This window comes from Montipora foliosa, chromosome 11 (genome assembly GCF_036669935.1).
Source record: "Montipora foliosa isolate CH-2021 chromosome 11, ASM3666993v2, whole genome shotgun sequence".
NCBI lineage: Eukaryota > Metazoa > Cnidaria > Anthozoa > Scleractinia > Acroporidae > Montipora > Montipora foliosa.
This window is the reverse complement of record NC_090879.1, coordinates 8,161,223-8,183,978: the sequence shown is the minus strand read 5'-3', so window position 1 is coordinate 8,183,978 and position 22,756 is coordinate 8,161,223. Positions and strand designations below refer to the sequence as shown.

Below are 22,756 nucleotides of genomic sequence, written 5' to 3'. Positions count from 1 at the left end.
TTTTCGCACTTTTTCTGTAAAAGGAATTACTAGCATTATTTAGCATTTTGCATAACTTTGATCCAAATTTCAACACTCCAAAGATTTTGAATGCTAAATTTTAGAATTCAAAAGCATTGTGATGATTTGCTTTTGTGTTTGAGAGAGGGATTTCTGTAACTGAAGAATGAAGTGAGACTCGAAAGAAGTCTGAACCTAGCTGGTCGATAGTTAACTTTCAGGGCTCGTTCACGCGCTTGCTCATAAAAGGAAATTCTTACGAAGAACATAGACCAGTCCCTTCAACGCGCAACAGAATGGTGCTCTTGTTTACTAACTCCAGGCTGGCGTCATGTCACACTTCAAGAAAGCGTTAAGGACTTCGGAGATTAATTAATTGTTGGACAAGTTTGGGCTGTATCAGAAGTTTTATATATATATATATATAAAAAACAACAATTAAGCATATGTCGCTTTGTCCAGTTGATGGTAAGCACACATGATGCCTGAGTTTCTACGTTTTGCTTGAAATAAAGCAAAGCATTTTCTGGAACCAAAGTAGCATTATTTTGGAAATCGAGTATAATTTAAGCATTTTCACGGTGGAGCAAAACGATAATTGCTAGAATCATAAAATGCTAGTTTTACTAGCATGATCGGGATAGGGCTACCGCTCACCAGGTAATGGGTTTCGATTGGATCGCAGGCTCAAACCAGGTTAACTAATTGAAAGAATAAATAACGCGGGAGCTTTGGTTTTAGGCTTGGCTAAATCTATAGAACTACATAAAAATATTGTGTGCCAAATGTGATGCGCGCGCGCTGGGTCGAAAGCGTTTAAAAAATTAATCGGAATAGCTTTGGATTTCTCCTTAAGATTGAAAAAGAAAGTTGCGCCAAATAATCTGATTGCAAAACAGAAAGCAAAATGCGATTGTCAAATGCCCTACTGATCGACGAATTGAAACTTGTTACACTAGCTAGTAATCTGCCTAGTGGAGAAGAATCGCGCGCCCCACCCACCACTGCCCGGGAACATTCCCTTCTAAGTCAATCGAACCACCATCTTTAGTCAGTCAAGCGCACGGGCCGAGGAGAGACCGGTGATAAAGCGAGATAGCTCTCGATGACATAAAACGTTGAGAAGCGTAAGACAGAGTATGAGGGAAGGTACAGTTATTTCCACCCTCTTTGGGGGATTGATAGCTGATTTAAACTATGTAGAGTGCATATTCAACCTACAGTAGGTAAAATGAGGATCACCAATTTAACCTTGGTTAAAACGGATTCATCCTGAGCCCGGATTTGACCGACAACAGTTACACTTGTCTGATAACTATATATATCCACTAACCATGAAATTCATTTAAATTGGACAACGGTTTTCTGGTGTTGGTATTTTTGTATACGATCCGAAGCCATTTATTGACCTGGCCTTTCTCATGCAACGGACAAGAAACTTAACAGATCTTGTTTCCTTTTGTTCCTATCGCCAGACCGATAATACTGCATCGCGGAGTAAATAACTCTGTGTGGGCCTAATATAAGTGTTATTCATGGCCCTCTCCAAACGGCTTTCAGAGCGCCAAAAAGGAGTACAAGTACTGCCTGCTATTATGCAGAAGAATACACTGCTTTCACTTCATTGAATATTCATTCACTATTGATTTGAAAGAAGGGACTACATCAAAATAGAACAACAGTAATATAATGTGCTTCCAAACTGAACAACCATCATTGGTTATTGTTCAGTAATTCATCCACAAATTAAACAGCGTGAGAAAATTACCACATCAAGTAGAATAAAGTAGAACTGCTGCCCGTCATCTTATTCCGTTATCATGAGTAGAAAGGCCTTATCCTCTACAATTGAGCTTTCCTTCCATCTACATGATCAAGTAACCATCTTAAACATCGTACAGTAGTACTTAACAGCGTAGAAAAGAATAGACCACAACTTTATCCGCTGATTTCAAAAATGGCAAAAAAGCAGAAGAATTGCACCACAATATAATTGTCCTGTAGTGATCACGTCAGTTAACATGTTAACTTGGACAGCATTATCGATAGGACCATCGCACAAGTTTTCCTCAATAGCTTTCACATTCGCGGACTTAAAATGCTGTACTATGGTGTCCAAGTTTTAGGATTTTTTTGAGCGAAAAGCTTTGAACAGTTTGAAGTTTCCTTCGACAAGTCGTACGAACTGGTTCTCTCACGTGCCAGGCACGTGAAAGCTTAACCTTTCGACCGCATTCTAGACGTGGGAACTTTCTTCAACAACTGATATATGACGCAATAATTTCTGAACGACATGGCGCGATTATGCGTATCAGTACATCAACGGTTCGCTTTTATTTCAATAAAAACAATTTATTTGTCCAATATTTCATATCAAGCAAGGGTAAATAAATACAGAGACTCTGGTGTCCAGAAGTCAAGGTCGCTTCGTCATCTTGTATCTTGTATCGGCAAAGCACCACTCTGTCTTTTTCTTTGAACAACCTCCAGACAGAAGAAATCCATATAAAATCGTGTTTTTGTTATTGTCTTGAATTACCTAGCACTTCACATATCAGTTGATTTAGTTGATGTCATCATATGCTTGTTGCAGAGAGAGAAGGCACACAAAATTTCTACGACCTTGGGAGTGACACCACTGGTTTAAAAAAATATCACATGACCACCGCGTCACTCGAAAAAACTATTTTCTTTTCATTACACACTTTACTACAAGCACGCTATGCATTGCTATCTGGTTGCTCTGTTTGCGGCGTTTATTTTGAGAGAGCGATTTCATGTCCCAGAAAGTTAACTCGATCCTGCGATTTACGTTAGGAAAATAACAATCTTTTCCCAAAACAATAAAATCATCACGATAATGCATTGCGATATTACACCTGTCTGTTATAGAATTAAGAGGTTTCAAGAGACGAAACAAGCTTTAGGTCTATATACGTCTTTCAACTATGACTTTATATTATTTTAGAACATATTCGCAATATCGGAGAAAAGAAATACTCATTACTCATCGTGTGTGGATTAATGTGACACAATTTGACTAGAAACCATGGCCATTTTCTACAACGAAGCGTCGATATTCCATTGTTCCTCAAAGTTCGTATCGAATATTAATTGCCCAATATGGCACATTAGATTTACAGGAAAGACGCTAAAGGCGCTTTGAACTCAACCAGTCGGAAGTCGAAGCTTAGTTTGAAAAAAAAAAAAACCATTAAGTTGAAACTGTTCTACATTTCGTACAAGTACGCTATCGGAAAAGCTTTAATTATCAGGCTTCATTACACTTGAAGAGCGTCGAAATTAGCAGCCGACCTTAGCAACACACGAGCGTTTCAAACTTGCCCAGCGTCATTGCCAAGCTTGTAAAAAGGACACAGGGTCTGTTATCAAGGGCGTGTAATATTACCGCAGCTCATGCAATAACCAGCAAGTTTTTCTATGACTGTGTATGAACTGCATGGATATCATCATTTAAGCATTGCCGATTTTGTTAGTGGATCTCGCGTTTTATTTGATTAAAAAACCGCGTATTCAATTAGCTGAAAAGTACAGAAACGTCTTAAACTCTAAAGCCTGTAGTTAGCAACAAAACACTTACAATCTTTTCAAACGCTCTCAACTCCGGCAACTCTTAAACGAGTTTAAACAATACTGAATCATCTATTATGCAGATGTTTAATAATATACTAATACAGTCACGGGTTCTTGTTGGATACGCCAGTGAGGGGGTGGGTGGGTGGGTATGGCACACTAGATTTACATTAAAGGCGCTACAGGTGCTTTGAACTCAACCAGTCAGAAGTCGATGCTTAGTTTGAAAAAAACATACCATTAAGTTGAAACTTTTCTACATTTCTTACAAGTACGCTATCGGAAAAGCTTTAATTCTCAGGCTTCATTATACTTGAAGAGCGTCGAAATTAGCAGCCGACCTTAGCAACACACGAGCGTTCCAAACTGGCCCAGCGTCGTAAACCAAAACATTGGTCCCTGGATGCTGCGTCATTTCCTGTGAAGAATGATAACGTCTCCCCTCGGGGATGTCTCTTTATGTTTGTTCTTCTCACGTTTACTAAAAACGCGAGCTGTCAATTGTAATGTTCGTCATTATTAATCAAAATTTTGTATATTCGGCAATAAGCGCGATATCACGTGAGCGACTCGTCTAAGGTCGTTCATAATTCATTTTTGTATATCAGCTTCAAGATGCATGGCTCATTTTTGAACAATTAATTGGGTATCTTTTGTCAGATGTTTTTGCCCGAAATCAACAAATTCTGTGTACCTTAATGTTGCCTACGATAAAATCTACCTTTATCTTTCTTACGACAGTGTTGAAAAAGTTACTCGTTTTGCGCAGGACCCCCACTGCGTAACGACAGTGTTTGGTAGAAACAGCAAAACAAAGACGAAAAGAAATCCTAAATATCAAAATACTCCTTACTTAGAAACTTAGAATATTGCAATATTGACAATATCATAGGAATCCTATCTTAGAGCTGAAGGTATAAAAATCGAAAAACTTTCCAATTTTTTCAGTGTTCTCCGAGATCGCTTCGACTGCTGATCAAAACTTCCAGAACCGGTGCTAGATATTTTCCAGCGATCGCAGCGATCCTGATACTCAGAAATAATTGAAATTCCTGGTTCCCAGCTTCAGTCATAACTCGTTAATTTAACTGGGAGCTTATTTCTTCCTATTTGAAGTCAAGCAGCACACATTTTCAAGCTATATCTTCAAAAAGAGAGGTCTTCAATTTCAAGGTAAATTACGCATTTGTGGTAGATGTGATTAATTTTGTAGCTGGTAGCAACGATGATGACGATGACGAGGACGATAAATAGCTTGTCTACAATGGGTTCAAATCGTCAGTTGAGTATGTGCATGTGATAAGTGTTTATTGAGATTAAGGAATTTCGAGACGCCGGTACAATTATCTCTAACCATTGGACCTACAACTTTTCAAGTTGATCAACTTTTTTTCCAAAACCCCTTGCGTCAAGTAATTTAAAAATTTGAAGTAAAGGGAAATCGTGAATCCATGACGTTTCAGTAAAAATTGAAAGATTACGAGAAAATGCAAACAAAGGCAAAAATATAGTTAAAAAAAGCCTCAAACGCACGCCTGCCTTAAGCTCGTTTACCGCAATTTTTGCGTAAGTGTTTTATCAAGCAAAGAACAAATAACCGATCAAAATCCAATTTGTTTTTACAATTTGCCAACTCGAAGAATTTATTTTGAATTGAGATTTCTGTTCTGTAATGTACCTATTTTTTCCCGCTGTGGATAATATTAGAATTTAATTACGAACAATCTGCTTTTGGACACAAACGAAAAGAAACCTTTTAATGTTGAAACATACAGACCTTTGCCACGTTATCGTAATTCTCGGGTAGATCCTACATCTAACGTTTTGATGATTTTACTTTGCTAATATACGAATTCTTGATATTTATCGTGATAAGCAGCCTCACAAGAAGAGTAAATGATGGTCTTTAATGAACTGATCATATGAAAGATAGAGACTTGAACTCAGTTCATTTTCAACGTCGCTTTTTCCATAATTTCCCTTCTCGATGTAGCATACGGAAAGATATGCTTTTGTGTGCTCTGAGCTTGGGTGTCCTGTGGATCGGTACTTTTGCTCTCGGAAATTTCTTCAGTTTATGAGCTTTTAATTCGACCTTAGCTGTGTTGACCCTTGTCTGAAAATGTGGTTGTCCTCTCAGTTGAGCGTTGATGATTTAAAAAGATGCCATTCCTGGTTTCCCTCATAGAAAGTAGTTTTTAGGGCAAAGGAAAAAGTCTCTTCTGAACCGGGATTGATCTTGCTTATCGAGTTCAACGTTATTCAGTTAAACGAGCTTCTTTAAACTTTTAAACAAAAAGCAAGAACTTCATTAATTTTCTTATGCTTTTAATTTGGTTATTTCTCTTGTGAACCGAATCTATATGGGTGTAGAAACAACGAAGCGCATTTACTTTTAGTTTTGTTTTTACATCCTACGGGAAATTAAACGCGAATCCATTGACAATCTTGACACAATATCAATAATAGGTTGACTATGTTATAAGTAAGATCCTCGTTAATGACCTCATTCCATTTCACCTGTCTTGTTGTGTCTGGAGTGGAAATGAAAGAGATCGGAACTAAAAGGAAAGTTGAAGAACTCTGATGTTTACTATGCTCGCATTCTCAGGCTTTTACGTCCTAGCTACAAGGCTCGGTTGCATAAAATCAATGAACAAAAAAAATCTAAGTGAACCGAGACGGATTACTGTTTGGGCACAGGCCAATACGTTGTTCCAAGAGCCTGTCAAATGTCTTATTTGTCTCTCGGACGAAACAATTTTCTTTCTTATCATCTCAGAAATAATTATAGTGTCCTGACCAAAATTCCCAAATAAAAGAACTCATTAACACGTAAATTAAGGTCTCATCTTGGACAATATTGTTAAAATTACAACATCTTTGATATTTTTTGCGTCTGACCTTTTGTCGGATGGGTCGGTAATTTTTGGTGTTGAAGCCGGCTATAGTCTTTCTTTCTAAAGGAATTAAAACCATTTTTTTTCCAATGCATGGGGTTACCGAAATGAACAGAAAGATTACCTTTACAAAAATGCACCCACCCTCTTAAGGTGGAAATGTTTTTGACCAGTAATATAGATAACTCATATATGACATAAGGTCACGTGCATGCGATATTGTGTACTCACGTACTCCCGTAATATCTTCCATCTCCTAACATATAATCATGTGTCCTCACGTGCTGCAGTGAATGTTGCTTTTTGATAATAATCTTCACTTGAAGGACCTCAGGTGTTTATAACTTTGATTTTATCAGTAACGATGAGGCATGCCTGATACAACCCGATAGAAGCATCACGTGCACTAAGGACCTAACGTGCGTTCGTGTTATCAGTATAACTATGTGGCAGTACTTGAAAAAGCTGGGTTGCGCCAAACGTAAGGAGTGGAACCCACTTTCCTAATTCTATTTCGGATGGTTTATCATTGCGCTTCAATAGGCTCTCGAGACTAGCAGGCCACTAAACTAGATCCGCGATTTGAATTACACCTTTTTTTGTCGAATATGATTCTAGAACGGATCTAATCCAATCATTAAGGAGAGATTAGTTTCACTAAGAATTCACAGCGGAATTCACAGCGGAAAAACGAGTAGGCAGTTTTCGGAAACAATTGATGTTTCCCGGCCTAGTAATTCTCAAGCAAGATAATATTTGAACGCTCTTGATACTTAAATACTTGAATACTCTGAGCACTTGACAGAAGTCACCAAAAACTAGGAAAATAATGAATGATGGAATAATTAATTTTGTTGACAAATACTCCTTTAGTTTCTGTTGCTATTTTTTCAGCTGCAATTTTAATGTCTTTCATCTATATGAAACCGACAAGTAGTTTGTACTTAGGTATTGCAAACGGCCTCGGTGATAATGCAGTACCTTATCTTTAAAATATTACTATAGCACGTTCCCGATCAGTATCGATCTGTTAACAGAAATTCTAAGATCATGAAAGCTAAGGTTGTGTTACTTAAGGCCGACCTCTCCTTCAGCTCATCCGCTTGAAACCATGAGACAAAAAATACCAATCTGTCTTACGTCCATTTTTGCCACTTGCCAGGGTCCACCCATTAATATTGCTTGCGTATGCTTAAGACTGATTGTTTTGTCTTCTTTTCCACAGCTTACATAGTCAATATGAATCAGTTTTTTTTAGCCGCGGTTCTCAGTGTCGCTTGGGCATCATTTGCCGTTGGTAAGCTACTAGTTTGCATGGCTTTTATGTTTTCTTAGTGTCTATAGAACACATACTTGTAACGTTACTCTTTCTGCCGCAAAAGGAAACTGATGAACACTCTTTATTCAGAAAGTTTAATTTAAAAAATTTAGAAATCGTATATAACTCAAACTAAACAGTTAGTTTTCCCAGTTGTCGATATTCAATATCGACGACCCAACATCTTTCTGATTGCCAAATATCAGATACAAGTTCTGACAAATATTAATATCAGCTGTTACTGTATAAGTAAAATGCTTCCTTCTCAGCCTGCTCTCAGTATTTAGTTTCTGTTATCTTCATAAATGACTCACGTTACAGTTTTTGAACTGAAAATCGTGCACTAGCAAACAGAAAATAAAAACAAAGTGGGAAAAAATGTTAATTGAAAGTAATTCAAGACAAAGCGTGTACTAACATCGGCCTTTTTGTCTTTTTCTCTTTTAGCTCAATGGAGTTACAATCCAAATGCTTTAGATGGTGAGGATTCTTTGTCTCAAGTATACGAAAATCTTTTATACAAACTTTGAAAAGTTAGCAAGCCTTATGACATTGTTATCGCTTAAAATTGTAGGTCCGCAAAATTGGAAGGGAGCTTGCAGCACTGGAAAAAGACAATCACCAATTGACATCGAAACTGCAAAAGTATTTGTCGACAAAGAACTGGGTACCTTCACACTAAAAAACTACAACAAGACACTAAACAAGACTTTCACTGCTTCCAACAATGGCCATGCCCTGGAGATGTCCTTTCCTCACAGAGTGTACAATGTGAGTGGTGGAGGACTGAATGGCGTTTATACAACAGTTCAGTTTCATTTTCATTGGGGAGCCAACAACATGGTCGGATCAGAACACACTGTCGACGGAAAGGAATATGCTGCAGAGGTATGTAAAACAAACGATAATAGTGATTTCCATTCTTTAATCTTCACTTATCAGTGGCAAAGGATTTTTTTTTTTTACACTCAATGATAACTCTCTTGATACCTTTTTCTCTTCGGCACAGAAGTAACGAATTCCTCTGTTTCTCAGCGCTCTATAACTAGATCATTCATACCTATCTCTTTGCCACGTCGTCAACGCATAACTATGTCACAGGAACATAAGTAAAATATTTTGCACTCTTTTACAGTTACACTTTGTCAGCTACAACACAAAATATGCCAACATCGCAGAAGCAATTGATAAACCCGATGGTCTTGCCGTTCTTGGTCTTTTGATTGAGGTAAGAATCAACTTTGATGATGAGGATGATGATGGCTATAGCTTTCTTTAGATGACATTAGAATCGAGCATAAAAGAGGTTAATTGATTGTCTTCCTGTTTCAGGTTGGAGAACACAACAACACAGCATTCTCATTCCTCGAAACTTCCAACAGGGTTATTGAGTCTTGTAAGTAGTGATGTTGGTTTTTTTAGTGATATGTAAGTGCGTTTTTTCGAAAATAGAGCTCAAGTAATGAAAACAACTCTTAAAGGTTTTTCTTCCCTACGGATATAACATATCAGCTGCTAATTCATTGTGGACTAACGTGGTATCTTGTTCTCGCTATCTTTACAGTCACCGCAGTGAGCGATGTTCCAGCCTTTTCGTTTCACGATCTATTGCCTGCCGACAAGACTAAGTTCTACCGGTACAATGGTTCTCTGACCACTCCTACCTGTCTGGAATCTGTCACGTGGACTGTCTTTAGCGACCATGTCTTCATATCGCAATACCAGGTACAGTCGTAGTAATAACTAAGCTACATTGACTCCTTCGGTCGGCTCTACTCTGAAAGGCGATGGCTTTGAAATTTGTTTTATAGAAAGCCAGAACATTTTAGTTTCTGGCTGTAGTCATTACTGAGGCGGAATCAAGAATCAAGAATCAGTTAAATTTATTCCCTTACAGTAAACAAAGTCCTCCGCGATTATTCCATCTCGTTCACGTCCGGCGTACGATGTGGGCCAAGTATACCCAAATTAAATTGGTACGAGCTATGTCAGAGAAAAAATAGAAAATGAAAGATTCACATCTGTATGCTCATGTTGTCGTCAAAACCTCAAATTTGGTGATTTCCCCCCCCTGGGGGGAGGGGGATGCTCGTCAGAAATTGTAAATTAAACCCCTAAAAGAGACCAATCTGGGCGTGACCCGGGCTTTTTTTGATCCCAAAGAGAGCCCTTTTTTTCAGTTTTTATGAATGAGTCAAGTAAATAAAGAGATCAAAAATATACGTAGTACATATACCATACCCGTCGTAGTTTCTTAAACTTCCTAATATATATTTGAACTACGGACTCCATTTAGTTATAGAAGTCTTATAAAAGCCATCGTCATTCTGAGACTCATAAGAAATCATTTAATTTGATTCCGAAGTTCAAATATATGACAGTTGATATCATTTTCCTTCGATTTTAAGTTTTACGTAAGTCGTGTTTACCACGCATCTATTAGATTTCTCGAATTTACGTATTTGGAATATTTGGAACTGATGGTTTGAGGAAATGTATCAAACATTTCTTTTTCTTTTTTAGCTGGACCTTTTGCGAAGGCTCGAAAAGAACGGCACTTTACCAGAATTTGGAAATTACCGTCCAGTGCAGCCACTCAACAACCGAATTGTCAAAGCAAGTTTCCCACGCTCCTCACCTTGTGCTATTACCAAGACAGTCACCACAACAGTTACCGTCACGGCTACTGTCCGCGCAGACACTGGTACTACCACGACGGTGCCTAGAGTAGCAGTGGATTCTGGAGGCTCCTCTGGTGTCACTATGACCCTCGGTGTGTTCTTGCTGATGTTGTCAGTCTCCCTTTTCTTGCAGTAGTTCACAGACACCTACCAACCGTTGTTCATCAATTCCATTCTCGTTCTTCGAGCTGTTGGTTTTTGCGTACCCTACGCCATAGAAAATGCGCAGAAGAGAGAAACTCTGGGGTCGGTAATGACCACACATTCGCACTACGTGCAGTTCGGAGAACAAACACCTTCCACAAAAAAAAGATTCGAAATAACATCTTTGAAAATCCTTCTTGCTAGGCGGTTACCATTACTACATACTTTCATAGATGATTTTTGAACAGATTATTTTAAATATTTAAATACCGTACATTCACTGACCAGGGTTTATAAGGTTTTACATAAGTTACTTTTTGGTGCATTAACCGCACATCGACGAATATTAAAAGCGCTTGACCAGATGATGGTTATAATTTCACTCCTGCCTCTTTATTAAAACAATTAGCAAGTAAGCTACACTCCAACTTCGCTTTAGTGTATCTCGTGCATAGAATAGGAGTTACCTTACTGGAACTGTTCCAATCAATTTGTCTAGGATTGTAGATACGATTTATTACACGCTCGTTAGATTAGTATCGAGATATGCTTCTCCTGTGTGGGCTGCCCTGCTTGCCTATTTTTCCGATGTAATGGGGTCAGTACAGAAGACGACTCTCCACAATTTCTTACCTCAGCTTAATTATGTAGATATGTCTGCTTTAACTGGCCTGGCCTTCAGTTCCTTTCAGTATGTGGAGATGAGGCGCATTCTTGAAATTTATTAGAAATGCTTTACAGCGGTGGCACTACCATAGTTGAACACTGCCACAAATTAAGATCTGGGAGTTATCAGTCTCAAAACGGCTCATCTCTGTGCAGAGTTTATGACTGTGAAGTTGAGTAAGTTATGATGAGCTGTGATAATTTATTTATTATTATGTAATATAACTAGTACTATTAAATGTTGTGTGAAACAGGTATTAGCCGTGGCCACTAATGTATTATACCACTTCAGTAGTGATAAATAAACACACGTTTTATCAGCATACTATTGTTCTAATTGAAATCCAGTCCTCCAAATGCATGGTAATGCTAACGTTCTCTCGCTTATCCAGAGACTCCATTTTTGTGCTTAAAAATAGCAGCATTGCAATTAATGTATTTTGAGTGTGTTTATACCGTTTATGTCGTCTTAGATGAATAAAACGGGAAGGACAAACTCCAAAGATTTTGAATGCTAAATTTTAGAATTCAAAAGCATTGTGATAATTTACTTTTGTGTTTGAGAGAGGGATTTCTGTAACTGAAGAATGAACTGAGACTCGAAAGAAGTCTGAACCTAACTGGTCGATAGTTCACTTTCAGGGCTCGTTCACGCGCTTGCTCATAAAAGGAGCAATAAGAGCAAGGTGACACACGCTAACACCAAACCGGTGTGGCCAACACATCACGCATGCGCACAACCATTTCACCCGGTCGATTAGCAGCCATGGACAGCTGTTTCGGCTTTTTGGGCCTCATCAGCATGGCGTAGCTAACATACCAGGCGGGTGTGTTTAGCACCCCTTTAAGTGGCAGCTTCACATGCCAAACATGTTTGGCATGTGAGGCTGCCACTTAAAAGGAAATTCTTACGAAGAACATAGACCAGTCCCTTCAACGCGCAACAGAATGGTGGTCTTGTTTAGTAACTCCAGGCTAGGGTCATGTCACACTTCAAGAAAGCGTTAAGGACTTCGGAGATTAATTAATTGTTGGACAAGTTTGGGCTGAATCAGAAGTTTTATATATATATATATATATATAAAAACAACAACAACAACAATTAAGCATATGTCGCTTTATCCAGTTGATGGTAAGCACACATGATGCCTGAGTTTCTACGTTTTGCTTGAAATGAAACAAAGCATTTTCTGGAACCAAAGTAGCATTATTTTGGAAATCGAGAATAATTTAAGCATTTTCACGGTGGAGCAAAACGATAATTGCTAGGATCATAAAATGCCAGTTTTACTAGCATGATCGGGATAGGCCTACCGCTCACCAGGTAATGGGTTTGGATTGGATCGCAGGCTCAAACCAGGTTAACTAATTGAAAGAATAAATAACGCGGGAGCTTTGGTTTTAGGCTTGGCTAAATCTATTACATAAAAATATTGTGTGCCAAATGTGATGCGCGCGCGCGCTGGGTCGAAAGCGTTTAAAAAATTAATCGGAATAGCTTTGGATTTCTCCTTAAGATTGAAAAAGAAAATTGCGCCAAATAATCTGATTGCAAAACAGAAAACAAAATGCGATTGTCAATGCCCTACTGATCGCGACGAATTGAAACTTGTTACACTAGCTAGTAATCTGCCTAGTGGAGAAGAATCGCGCGCCCCACCCACCACTGCCCGGGAACATTCCCTTCTAAATCAATCGAACCACCATCTTTAGTCAGTCAAGCGCACGGGCCGAGGAGAGACCGGTGATAAAGCGAGATAGCTCACGATGACATAAAACGTTGAGAAGCGTAAGACAGAGTATGAGGGAATGTGCAGGTGTTTTCCACCCTCTTTGGGGGATTGATAGCTGATTTAAACTATGTAGAGTGCATGTTCAACAATGAGGATCACCAATTTAACCTTGGTTAAAACGGATTCATCCTGAGCCCGGATTTGACCGACAACAGTTACACTTGTCTGATGACTATATATATCCACTAACCATGAAATTCATTTAAATTGGACAACGGCTTTCTGGTGTTGGTATTTTTGTATACGATCCGAAGCCATTTATTGACCTGGCAGAACAGATCTTGTTTACTTTTGTTCCAATCGCCAGACCGATAATACCGCGTCGCGGAGTAAATAACTCTGTGTGGGCCTAATATAAGTGTTATTCATCAAGTAGAATAAAGTAGAACTGCTGCCCGTCATCTTATTCCGTTATCATGAGTAGAAAGGCCTTATCCTCTACAATTGAGCTTTCCTTCCATCTACATGATCAAGTAACCATCTTAAACATCGTACAGTAGTACTTAACAGCGTAGAAAAGAATCGACCACAACTTTATCCGCTGATTTCAAAAATGGCAAAAAGCAGAAGAATTGCACCACAATATAATTGTCCTGTAGTGATCACGTCAGTTAACATGTTAACTTGGACAGCATTATCGATAGGACCATCGCACAAGTTTTCCTCAATAGCTTTCACATTCGCGGACTTAAAATGCTGTACTATGGTGTCCAAGTTTTAGGATTTTTTTGAGCGAAAAGCTTTGAACAGTTTGAAGTTTCCTTCGACAAGTCGTACGAACTGGTTCCCTCACGTGCCAGGCACGTGAAACCTTAACCTTTCGACCGCATTCTAGACGTGGGAACTTTCTTCAACAACTGATATAGGACGCAATAATTTCTGAACGACATGGCGCGATTATGCGTATCAGTACATCAACGGTTCGCTTTTTTTTCAATAAAAACAATTTATTTGTCCAATATTTCATATCAAGCAAGGGTAAATAAATACAGAGACTCTGGTGTCCAGAAGTCAAGGTCGCTTCGTCATCTTGTATCTTGTATCGGCAAAGCACCACTCTGTCTTTTTCTTTGAACAACCTCCAGATAGAAGAAATCCACATAAAATCGTGTTTTTGTTATTGTCTTGAATTACCTAGCACTTCACATATCAGTTGATTTAGTTGATGTCATCATACGCTTGTTGCAGAGAGAGAAGGCGCAAAAAATTTCTACGACCTTGGGGAGTGACATCACTGGTATAAAAAAATATCACATGACCATTGCGAGACTCGAAAAAAACTATTTTCTTTTCATTACACACTTTACTACAAGCACGCTATACATTGCTGTCTGGTTGCTCTGTTTGCGGCGTTTATTTTGAGAGAGCGATTTCATGTCCCAGAAAGTTAACTCGATCCTGCGATTTACGTTAGGAAATAACAATCTTTTCCCAGAACAATAAAATCATCACGATAATGCATTGCGATATTACACCTGTCTGTTATAGAATTAAGAGGTTTCAAGAGACGAAACAAGCCTTAGGTCTATATACGTCTTTCAACTATGACTTTATATTATTTTAGAACAAAATCGCAATATCGGAGTAAAGAAATACTTACTAATCGTGTGTGGAATAATGTGACACAATTTGACTAGAAACCATGGCCATTTTCTACAACGAAGCGTCGATATTCCATTGTTCCTCAAAGTTCGTATCGAATATTAATTGCCCAATATGGCACATTAGATTTACAGGAAAGACGCTAAAGGCGCTTTGAACTCAACCAGTCGGAAGTCGAAGCTTAGTTTGAAAAAAAAAAAAACCATTAAGTTGAAACTGTTCTACATTTCGTACAAGTACGCTATCGGAAAAGCTTTAATTATCAGGCTTCATTACACTTGAAGAGCGTCGAAATTAGCAGCCGACCTTAGCAACACACGAGCGTTCCAAACTTGCCCAGCGTCATTAACCAAAACATTGATCCCTGGATGTTGCGTCATTTCCTGTGACGAATGATAGTGTCTCCCCTCGAGGATGTCCAGTTATGTTTGTTCTTCTCACGTTTGCTAAAAACACGAGCTGTCAATTGTAATGTTCGTCATTAATCAAAATTTTGTATATTCAGCAATAAGCGCGATATCACGTGAGCGTTCATAATTCAATTTTGTATATCAGCTTCAAGATTCATGGCTCATTTTTGAACAATTAATTGGGTATCTTTGGTCAGATGTTTTGCCCCAAATCAACAAATTCTGTGCACCTTAATTTTGCCTACGATAAAATCTTTTTTTATCTTTCTTACGACAGTGTTGAAAAAGTTACTCGTTTTGCGCAGGAAGCCCACTGCGTAACGTCAGTGTTTGGTAGAAACAGCAAAACAAAGACGAAAAGAAATCACAAATATCAAAATACTCCTTACTTAGAAACTTAGAATATTGCAATATTGACAATATCACAGGAATCCTATCTTAGAGCTGAGGGTATAAAAATCGCAAAACTTTCCAATTTTTTCAGTGTTTTCCGAGATCCCTTCGACTGCTGATCAAAATTTCCGGAAACTTCACGTTACAGAATTCTAGATATTTTCCAGCGATCGCAGCGATCCTGACACTCAGAAATAATTGAAATTTCTGGTTCGTAGCTTCAGTCTTAACTCTTTAATTCATCTGGGATCTTATTTCTTCCTATTTGAAGTCAAGCAGCACACATTTTCAAGCTATATCTTCAAAAAGAGAGGTCTTCAATTTCAAGGTAAATTACGCATTTGTGGTAGATGTGATTAATTTTGTAACTGGTAGCAACGATGATGACGATGACACGACAACGATAAATAGCTTTGTATACAATGGTTTCTAACCGTCAGTTGTGTATGCGTGATAAGTGTTTATTGAGATTAAGGAATTTCGAGACGCCGGTACAATTATCTCTAACCATTGCACCTACAACTTTTTAAGTTGATCAACTTTCTTTCCAAAACACCTTGCGTCAAGTAATTTAAAAATTTGAAATAAAGGGAAATCGTGAATCCATGAAGTTTCAGTAAAAACTGAAAGATTACGAGAAAACGCAAACAAAGGCAAAATATAGTTTAAAAAAAGCTTCAAATGCACGCCTGCCTTAAGCTCGTTTACCGCAATTTTTGCGTAAGTGTTTTAAACCGATCAAAATCCAATTTGTTTTTACAATTTGCCACCTCGAAGAATTTCTTTTGAATTGAGATTTCTGTTCCGTGATGTACCTGTTTTTTCTCGCTGTGGATAATATTAGAATGTACGAACAATCTGCTTTAGGACAGAAACGAAAAGAAACCTTTTAATGTTGAAACATACAGACCTTTGCCACGTTATCTTAATGCTCGGATAGATCCTACATCTAACGTTTTAATGATTTTACTTGCTAATATACGCCGGAATTCTTGATGTTTATCATGATAAGCAGCTTCACACGGCCGGAGTAAATGATGGTCTTCAATGAATAGGTCATACGAAAGATAGAGACTTCGATTGTAAGCCAATGTTTTGGTTTCATTTTCAACGTCGCTTTTCTATGATTTCCCTTCTCAATGTAGCATACAGAGAGATATGCTTTTGTGTGCTCTCAGCTTGGGTGTCCTGTGGATCGGTACTTTTGCACTCGGAAATTTCTTCAGTTTATGAGCTTTTTATTCGACCTTAGCTGTGTTGACCCTTGTCTGAAAATGTGGCTTTCCACAGTTGAGCGTTGATTATTGTAAAAAAGATGCCATTCCTGGTTTCCCTCATAGAAAGTAGTTTTTGGGGCAAAGGAAAAAGTCTCTTCTGAACCGGGATTGACTGCTTGCTGATCGAGTTGAATATTATTCAGTTAAAAGTGCTTCTTTAAACTTTTAAACAAACAGCAAGAACTTCATTAATTTTCGTATTCTTTTAATTTGGCTATTTCTCTCGAGAACCGAATCTATATGGGTGTAGAAACAACGAAGCGCATTGACTTTTAGTCTCGTTTTTACATCCTACGGGAAATTAAACGCGAATCTATTGGCAATCTTGACACAATATCAATAATAGGTTGACGATGTTATAAGTAAGATCCTCGTTAATGACCTTATTCCATTTCACCTGTCTTGTTGTGTCTGGAGAGGAAATGAAAGAGATTGGAACTAAAAGGAAAGTTGAAGAACTCTGGTGTTTAATATGCTTGCATTCTCAGGCTTTTACGTCCCAGCTACAAGGCTCGGTAGCATAAAATCAATGAACAAAACAAATCAAAGTGAACCGAGACGGATTACTGCTTTGGCATAGGCCAATACGTTGTTCCAAGAGCCTGTCAAATGTCTTATTTGTCTCTTCTGCGCGCACTCTATGTATCTCGGACGAAACCAATTTTCTTTCTTATAATCTCAGAAATAATTAGTGTCCTGACCAAAATTCCCAAATAAAAGAACTCATTAACACCTAAATTAAGGTATCAGCTTGGACAATATTGTTAAAATTACAACATCTTTGATATTTTTTGCGTCTGACCTTTTGTCGGATGGGTCGGTAATTTTTGGTGTTGAAGCCGGCTATAGTCTTTCTTTCTAAAGGAATTAAAACCATTTTTTTTCCAATGCATGGGGTTACCGAAATGAACAGAAAGATTACCTTACGTCAAGTGTCTTGAAACTAAAGCAACGAATCTTCTTTACAAAAATACACCCACCCTTTTAAGGTGGAAATGTTTTTGACAACTAAAATAGACCCTATGCAAAAATGGCTGCCTTTAAATTATTCTTTTGTCCATATTCAAAATAGCCCAACTAACCTCGTTCGGGATAACAAATTCTTTAGAATTTTTGTCTCAAATACGAGGTTAGTTGGGCTATTTTGAATATGAACAAAAGAATAATTTAAATGCAGCCATTTTTGCATAGGGTCTATAAATAACTCATATTTGACATAACGTCACGTGCATGCGATATATTGTGTACTCACGTGCCCGGTAATATCTTCCGTCTCCTAACAGATAATCATGTGTCCTCACGTGCTGCAGTGAATATTACCTTTTTATAATAATGTTCACCTGTAGGACCTCACGTGTTTATAACTTTGACTTTTATCAGTAACGATGAGGCATCCCTGATACAACCCGATATAGGCATCACGTGCACTAAGGACCTCACGTGCGTTCGCGTGCATTAAGGACTTTTATCAGTATAACCATGTGGCAGTACTTGAAAAAGCTGGGGTGCTCCAAACGTAGGGAGTGGAATCCCTTTCCTACTTCTATTTCGGATGGTTTATTATTGCGCTTCAATAGGCTCTCGGGACTAGTAGACCACTAAACTAGATCCGCGATTTGAATTACACCTTTTTGTGTCGAATATGATTCTAGAACGGATCTCATCCAATCATTAAGGAGAGATTAGTTTCACTAAGAATTCTCAGGGGAATTCGATGGAAAAACATTTAGGCAGTTTTCGGAAACAATTGATGTTTCCCGGCCTAGTAATTCTCAAGCAAGATAATATTTGAACGCTCTTGATACTTAAATACTTGAATACTCTGAACACTTGACAGAAGTCGCCAAAAACTGGGAAAATAATCAATGATGGAATAATTAATTTTGTTGACGAGTACTCCTTTAGTTTCTTTTGCTATTTTTTCAGCTGGAATTTTAATATCTTTCATCTATTTGAAACCGATAAGTAGTTTGCACTTAGGTATTGCAAACGGCCTAGGTTTTAAACATAATGCAGTACCTTATCTTTAAAGTCGTCCTTAAATATTACTATAGTACGTTCCCGACAAGTATCGATCTGTTAACAGAAATTCTAAGATCACGGAAGCTAATGTTGTGTTACTTAAGGCCGACCTCTCCTTCGGCTCATCCGCTTGAAACCATGAGACAAAAAAGACCAATCTGTCTTACGTCCATTTTTGCCTCTTGCCAGGGTCCACCCATTAATATTGCTTGCGTATGCTTAAGACTGATTGTTTTGTCTTTTTTTCCACAGCTTACATAGTCAATATGAATCAGTTTTTTTTAGCCGCGGTTCTCAGTGTCGCTTGGGCTTCATTTGCCGTTGGTAAGCTACTAGTTTGCATGGCTTTTATGTTTTCTTAGTGTCTATAGAACACATACTTGTAACGTTACTCTTTCTGCCGCAAAAGGAAACTGATGAACACTCTTCATTCAAAAAGTTTAATTTAAAAAATTTAGAGATCCTTTATAACTGAAACTAAACAGTTAGTTTTCCCAGTTGCCGATATTCAGTATCGACGACCCAACATCTTTCTGATTGCCAAATATCAGATACAAGTTTTGACAAATATTGATATCAGCTGTTACTGTATAAGTAAAATGCTTCCTTCTTAGCCTGCTCTCGGTATTTAGTTTCTGTTATCTTCATAAATGACTCACGTTACAGTTTTTGAACTGACAATCGTGCACTAGCAAACAGAAAATAAAAACAAAGTGGGAAAAAATGTTAATTGAAAGTGATTCAAGACAAAGCGTGTACTAACATCGGCCTTTTTGTCTTTTTCTCTTTTAGCTCAATGGAGTTACAATCCAAATGCTTTAGATGGTGAGGATTCTTTGTCTAAAGTATACGAAAATCCTTTATACAAACTTTGAAAAGTTAGCAAGCCTTATGACATTCAGTTATCGCTTAAAATTGTAGGTCCGCAAAATTGGAAGGGAGCTTGCAGCACTGGAAAAAGACAATCACCAATTGACATCGAAACTGCAAAAGTATTTGTCGACAAAGAACTGGGTACCTTCACACTAAAAAACTACAACAAGACACTAAACAAGACTTTCACTGCTTCCAACAATGGCCATGCCCTGGAGATGTCCTTTCCTCACAGAGTGTACAATGTGAGTGGTGGAGGACTGAATGGCGTTTATACAACAGTTCAGTTTCATTTTCATTGGGGAGCCAACAACATGGTCGGATCAGAACACACTGTCGACGGAAAGGAATATGCTGCAGAGGTATGTAAAACAAACGATAATAGTGATTTCCATTCTTTAATCTTCACTTATCAGTGGCAAAGGATTTTTTTGTTTAGACTCAATGATAACTCTCTTGATACCTTTTTCTCTTCGGCACAGAAGTAACGAAATCCTCTGTTTCTCAGCGCTCTCTAACTAGATCATTCATACCTATCTCTTTGCCATGTCGTCAACGCATAACTATGTCACAGGAACATAAGTAAAATATTTTGCACTCTTTTACAGTTACACTTTGTCAGCTACAACACAAAATATGCCAACATCGCAGAAGCAATTGATAAACCCGATGGTCTTGCCGTTCTTGGTCTTTTGATTGAGGTAAGAATCAACTTTGATGATGAGGATGATGATGGCTATAGCTTTCTTTAGATGACATTAGAATCGAGCATAAAAGAGGTTAATTGATTGTCTTCCTGTTTCAGGTTGGAGAACACAACAACACAGCATTCTCATTCCTCGAAACTGCCAACAGGCTTACTAAGTCTTGTAAGTAGTGATGTTGGTATTTTAGTGATATGTAAGTGCGTTTTTCCGAAAATAGAGCTCAAATAATGAAAACAAGTCTAAAAGGTTTTTCTTCCCTACGGATATACCATATCAGCTGCTAGGTCATTGTGGACTAACGTCGTATCTTGTTCTGGCCTTCTTTACAGTCACCGCAGTGAGCGATGTTCCAGCCTTTTCGTTTCACGATCTATTGCCTGCCGACAAGACTAAGTTCTTCCGGTACAATGGTTCTCTGACCACTCCTACCTGTCTGGAATCTGTCACGTGGACTGTGTTTAGCGACCATGTCTTCATATCGCAATACCAGGTACAGTTGAAGTAATAACTAAGCTACATTGGTTGGTGCGCTCGGCTCTACTTTAAAAGGCGATGGCTTTGAAATTTGCTTTATAGGAAGCCAGAACATTTTAGTTTCTGGCTGTAGTCATTACTGAGGCAGAATCAAGAATCAAGAATCAGTTAAATTTATTCCCTTACATTAAACAAAGTCCTCCGCGATTATTCCATCTCGTTCACGTCCTGCGTACGATGTGGGCCGAGTATCCCAAAATTACATTGGTACGAGCCGTGTCAGAGCAAAAATAGAAAATAAAAGATTCACATCTGTATGCTCATGCTGTCGTCGAAACCTCAAATTTAAACATCCTAATATTTATTTGAACTACGGACTCCATTTAGTTATAGAAGTCTTAGAAAAGCCAGCGTCATTCTCATAAGAAATCATTTAATTTGATTCCGAAGTGCAAATATATGACAGTTGATATCATTTCCCCATGATTTTAAGTTTTACGTAAGTCGTGTTTACCATGCATCTATTAGATTTCTCGAATTTGCGTATGTGGAATCTTTGTAGTTGATGGTTTGAGGAAATGTATCAAACATTTCTTTTCGTTTTAGTTGGACCTTTTGCGAAGGCTCGAAAAGAACGGCACTTTACCAGAATTTGGCAATTACCGTCCAGTGCAGCCACTCAACAACCGAATTGTCAAAGCAAGTTTCCCACGCTCCGCAGACACCATCACCCCGACCCCATCACCTTGTGCTATTACCAAAACAGTCACCACAACCGTTACCGTCACGGCTACTGTCCGCGCTACCACGACGGTGCCTAGAGTAGCAATGGATTCTGGAGGCTCCTATGGTGTCACTATGACCCTCGGTGTGTTCTTGCTGATGTTGTCAGTCTCCCTTTTCTTGCAGTAGTTTACAGACACCTACCAACCGTTGTTCATCAATTCCATTCTCGTTCTTAGAACTGTTGGTTTTTACCTACCCTACGCCATAGAAAATGGGCAGAAGAGAGAAACTCTGGGGTCGGTAATGATCACACATTCGCACTACGTGCAGTCCGGAGAACAAACACCTTCCAAAAAAAAAGATTTGGAATAATATATTTGAAATCCCTTCTTGCTAGGTGGTTACCATTACTACATACTTTCATAGATGATTATTGAACAGATTATTTTAAATATTTAAATACCGTACATTCACTGACCAGGATTTATAAGGTTTTACATAAGTTACTTTTTGGTGCATTAACACATCGACGAATATTAAAAGCGCTTGACCAGATGATGGTTATAATTTCACTCTTTTCTCTTTATTAAAACAATTAGCAAGTAAGCTACACTCCAACTTCGCTTTAGTGTATCTCGTGCATAGGATAGGAGTTACCTTACTGGAACTGTTCCAATCAATTTGTCTAGGATTGTAGATACGATTTATTCCACGCTCGTTAGATCAGTATCGAGATATGCTTCTCCTGTGTGGGCTGCCCTGCTTGACTATTTTTCCGATGTAATGGAGTCAGTAGAGAAGAAGACTCTCCACAATTTCTTACCTCAGCTTAATTATGTAGATATGTCTGCTTTAACTGGCCTGGCCTTCAGTTCCTTTCAGGATGTGGAGATGAGACGCGCATTCTTGAAATTTATTAGAAATGCTTTACAGCGGTAGCACTACCATAGTTGAACACTGCCACAAATTAAGATCTGGGAGTTATCAGTCTCAAAACGGCTTATCTCTGTGCAGAGTTTATGACTGTGAAGTTGAGTAAATTATGATGAGCTGTGATAATTTATTTATTATTATGTAATATAACTAGTACTATTAAATGTTGTGTGAAACAGGTATTGGCCGTGGCCACTAATGTATTATACCACTGCAGTAGTGATAAATAAACACACGTTGCAG

The 22,756-nt window shown here is 38.3% G+C and overlaps 2 protein-coding genes across 2 annotated transcripts; both read left to right on the top strand.

Moving 5' to 3' along the window:
* Positions 1-4,563: 4,563 nt before the first annotated feature.
* On the top strand, positions 4,564-11,628 carry LOC137975212 (carbonic anhydrase 2-like). Its single transcript, XM_068822299.1, has 8 exons — positions 4,564-4,767; positions 7,720-7,791; positions 8,260-8,292; positions 8,387-8,700; positions 8,948-9,040; positions 9,145-9,208; positions 9,377-9,537; positions 10,336-11,628. Exons 2-8 carry the CDS (start codon positions 7,734-7,736, stop codon positions 10,627-10,629), a joined length of 1,017 nt encoding a protein of 338 aa, XP_068678400.1. The 5' UTR covers positions 4,564-4,767; positions 7,720-7,733; the 3' UTR covers positions 10,630-11,628.
* Positions 11,629-15,593: 3,965 nt separating this feature from the next.
* LOC137975247 (carbonic anhydrase 2-like) lies at positions 15,594-22,756 on the top strand. The gene is made up of 8 exons (XM_068822333.1): positions 15,594-15,829; positions 19,053-19,124; positions 19,593-19,625; positions 19,722-20,035; positions 20,282-20,374; positions 20,479-20,542; positions 20,710-20,870; positions 21,461-22,756. Exons 2-8 carry the CDS (start codon positions 19,067-19,069, stop codon positions 21,764-21,766), a joined length of 1,029 nt encoding a protein of 342 aa, XP_068678434.1. The 5' UTR covers positions 15,594-15,829; positions 19,053-19,066; the 3' UTR covers positions 21,767-22,756.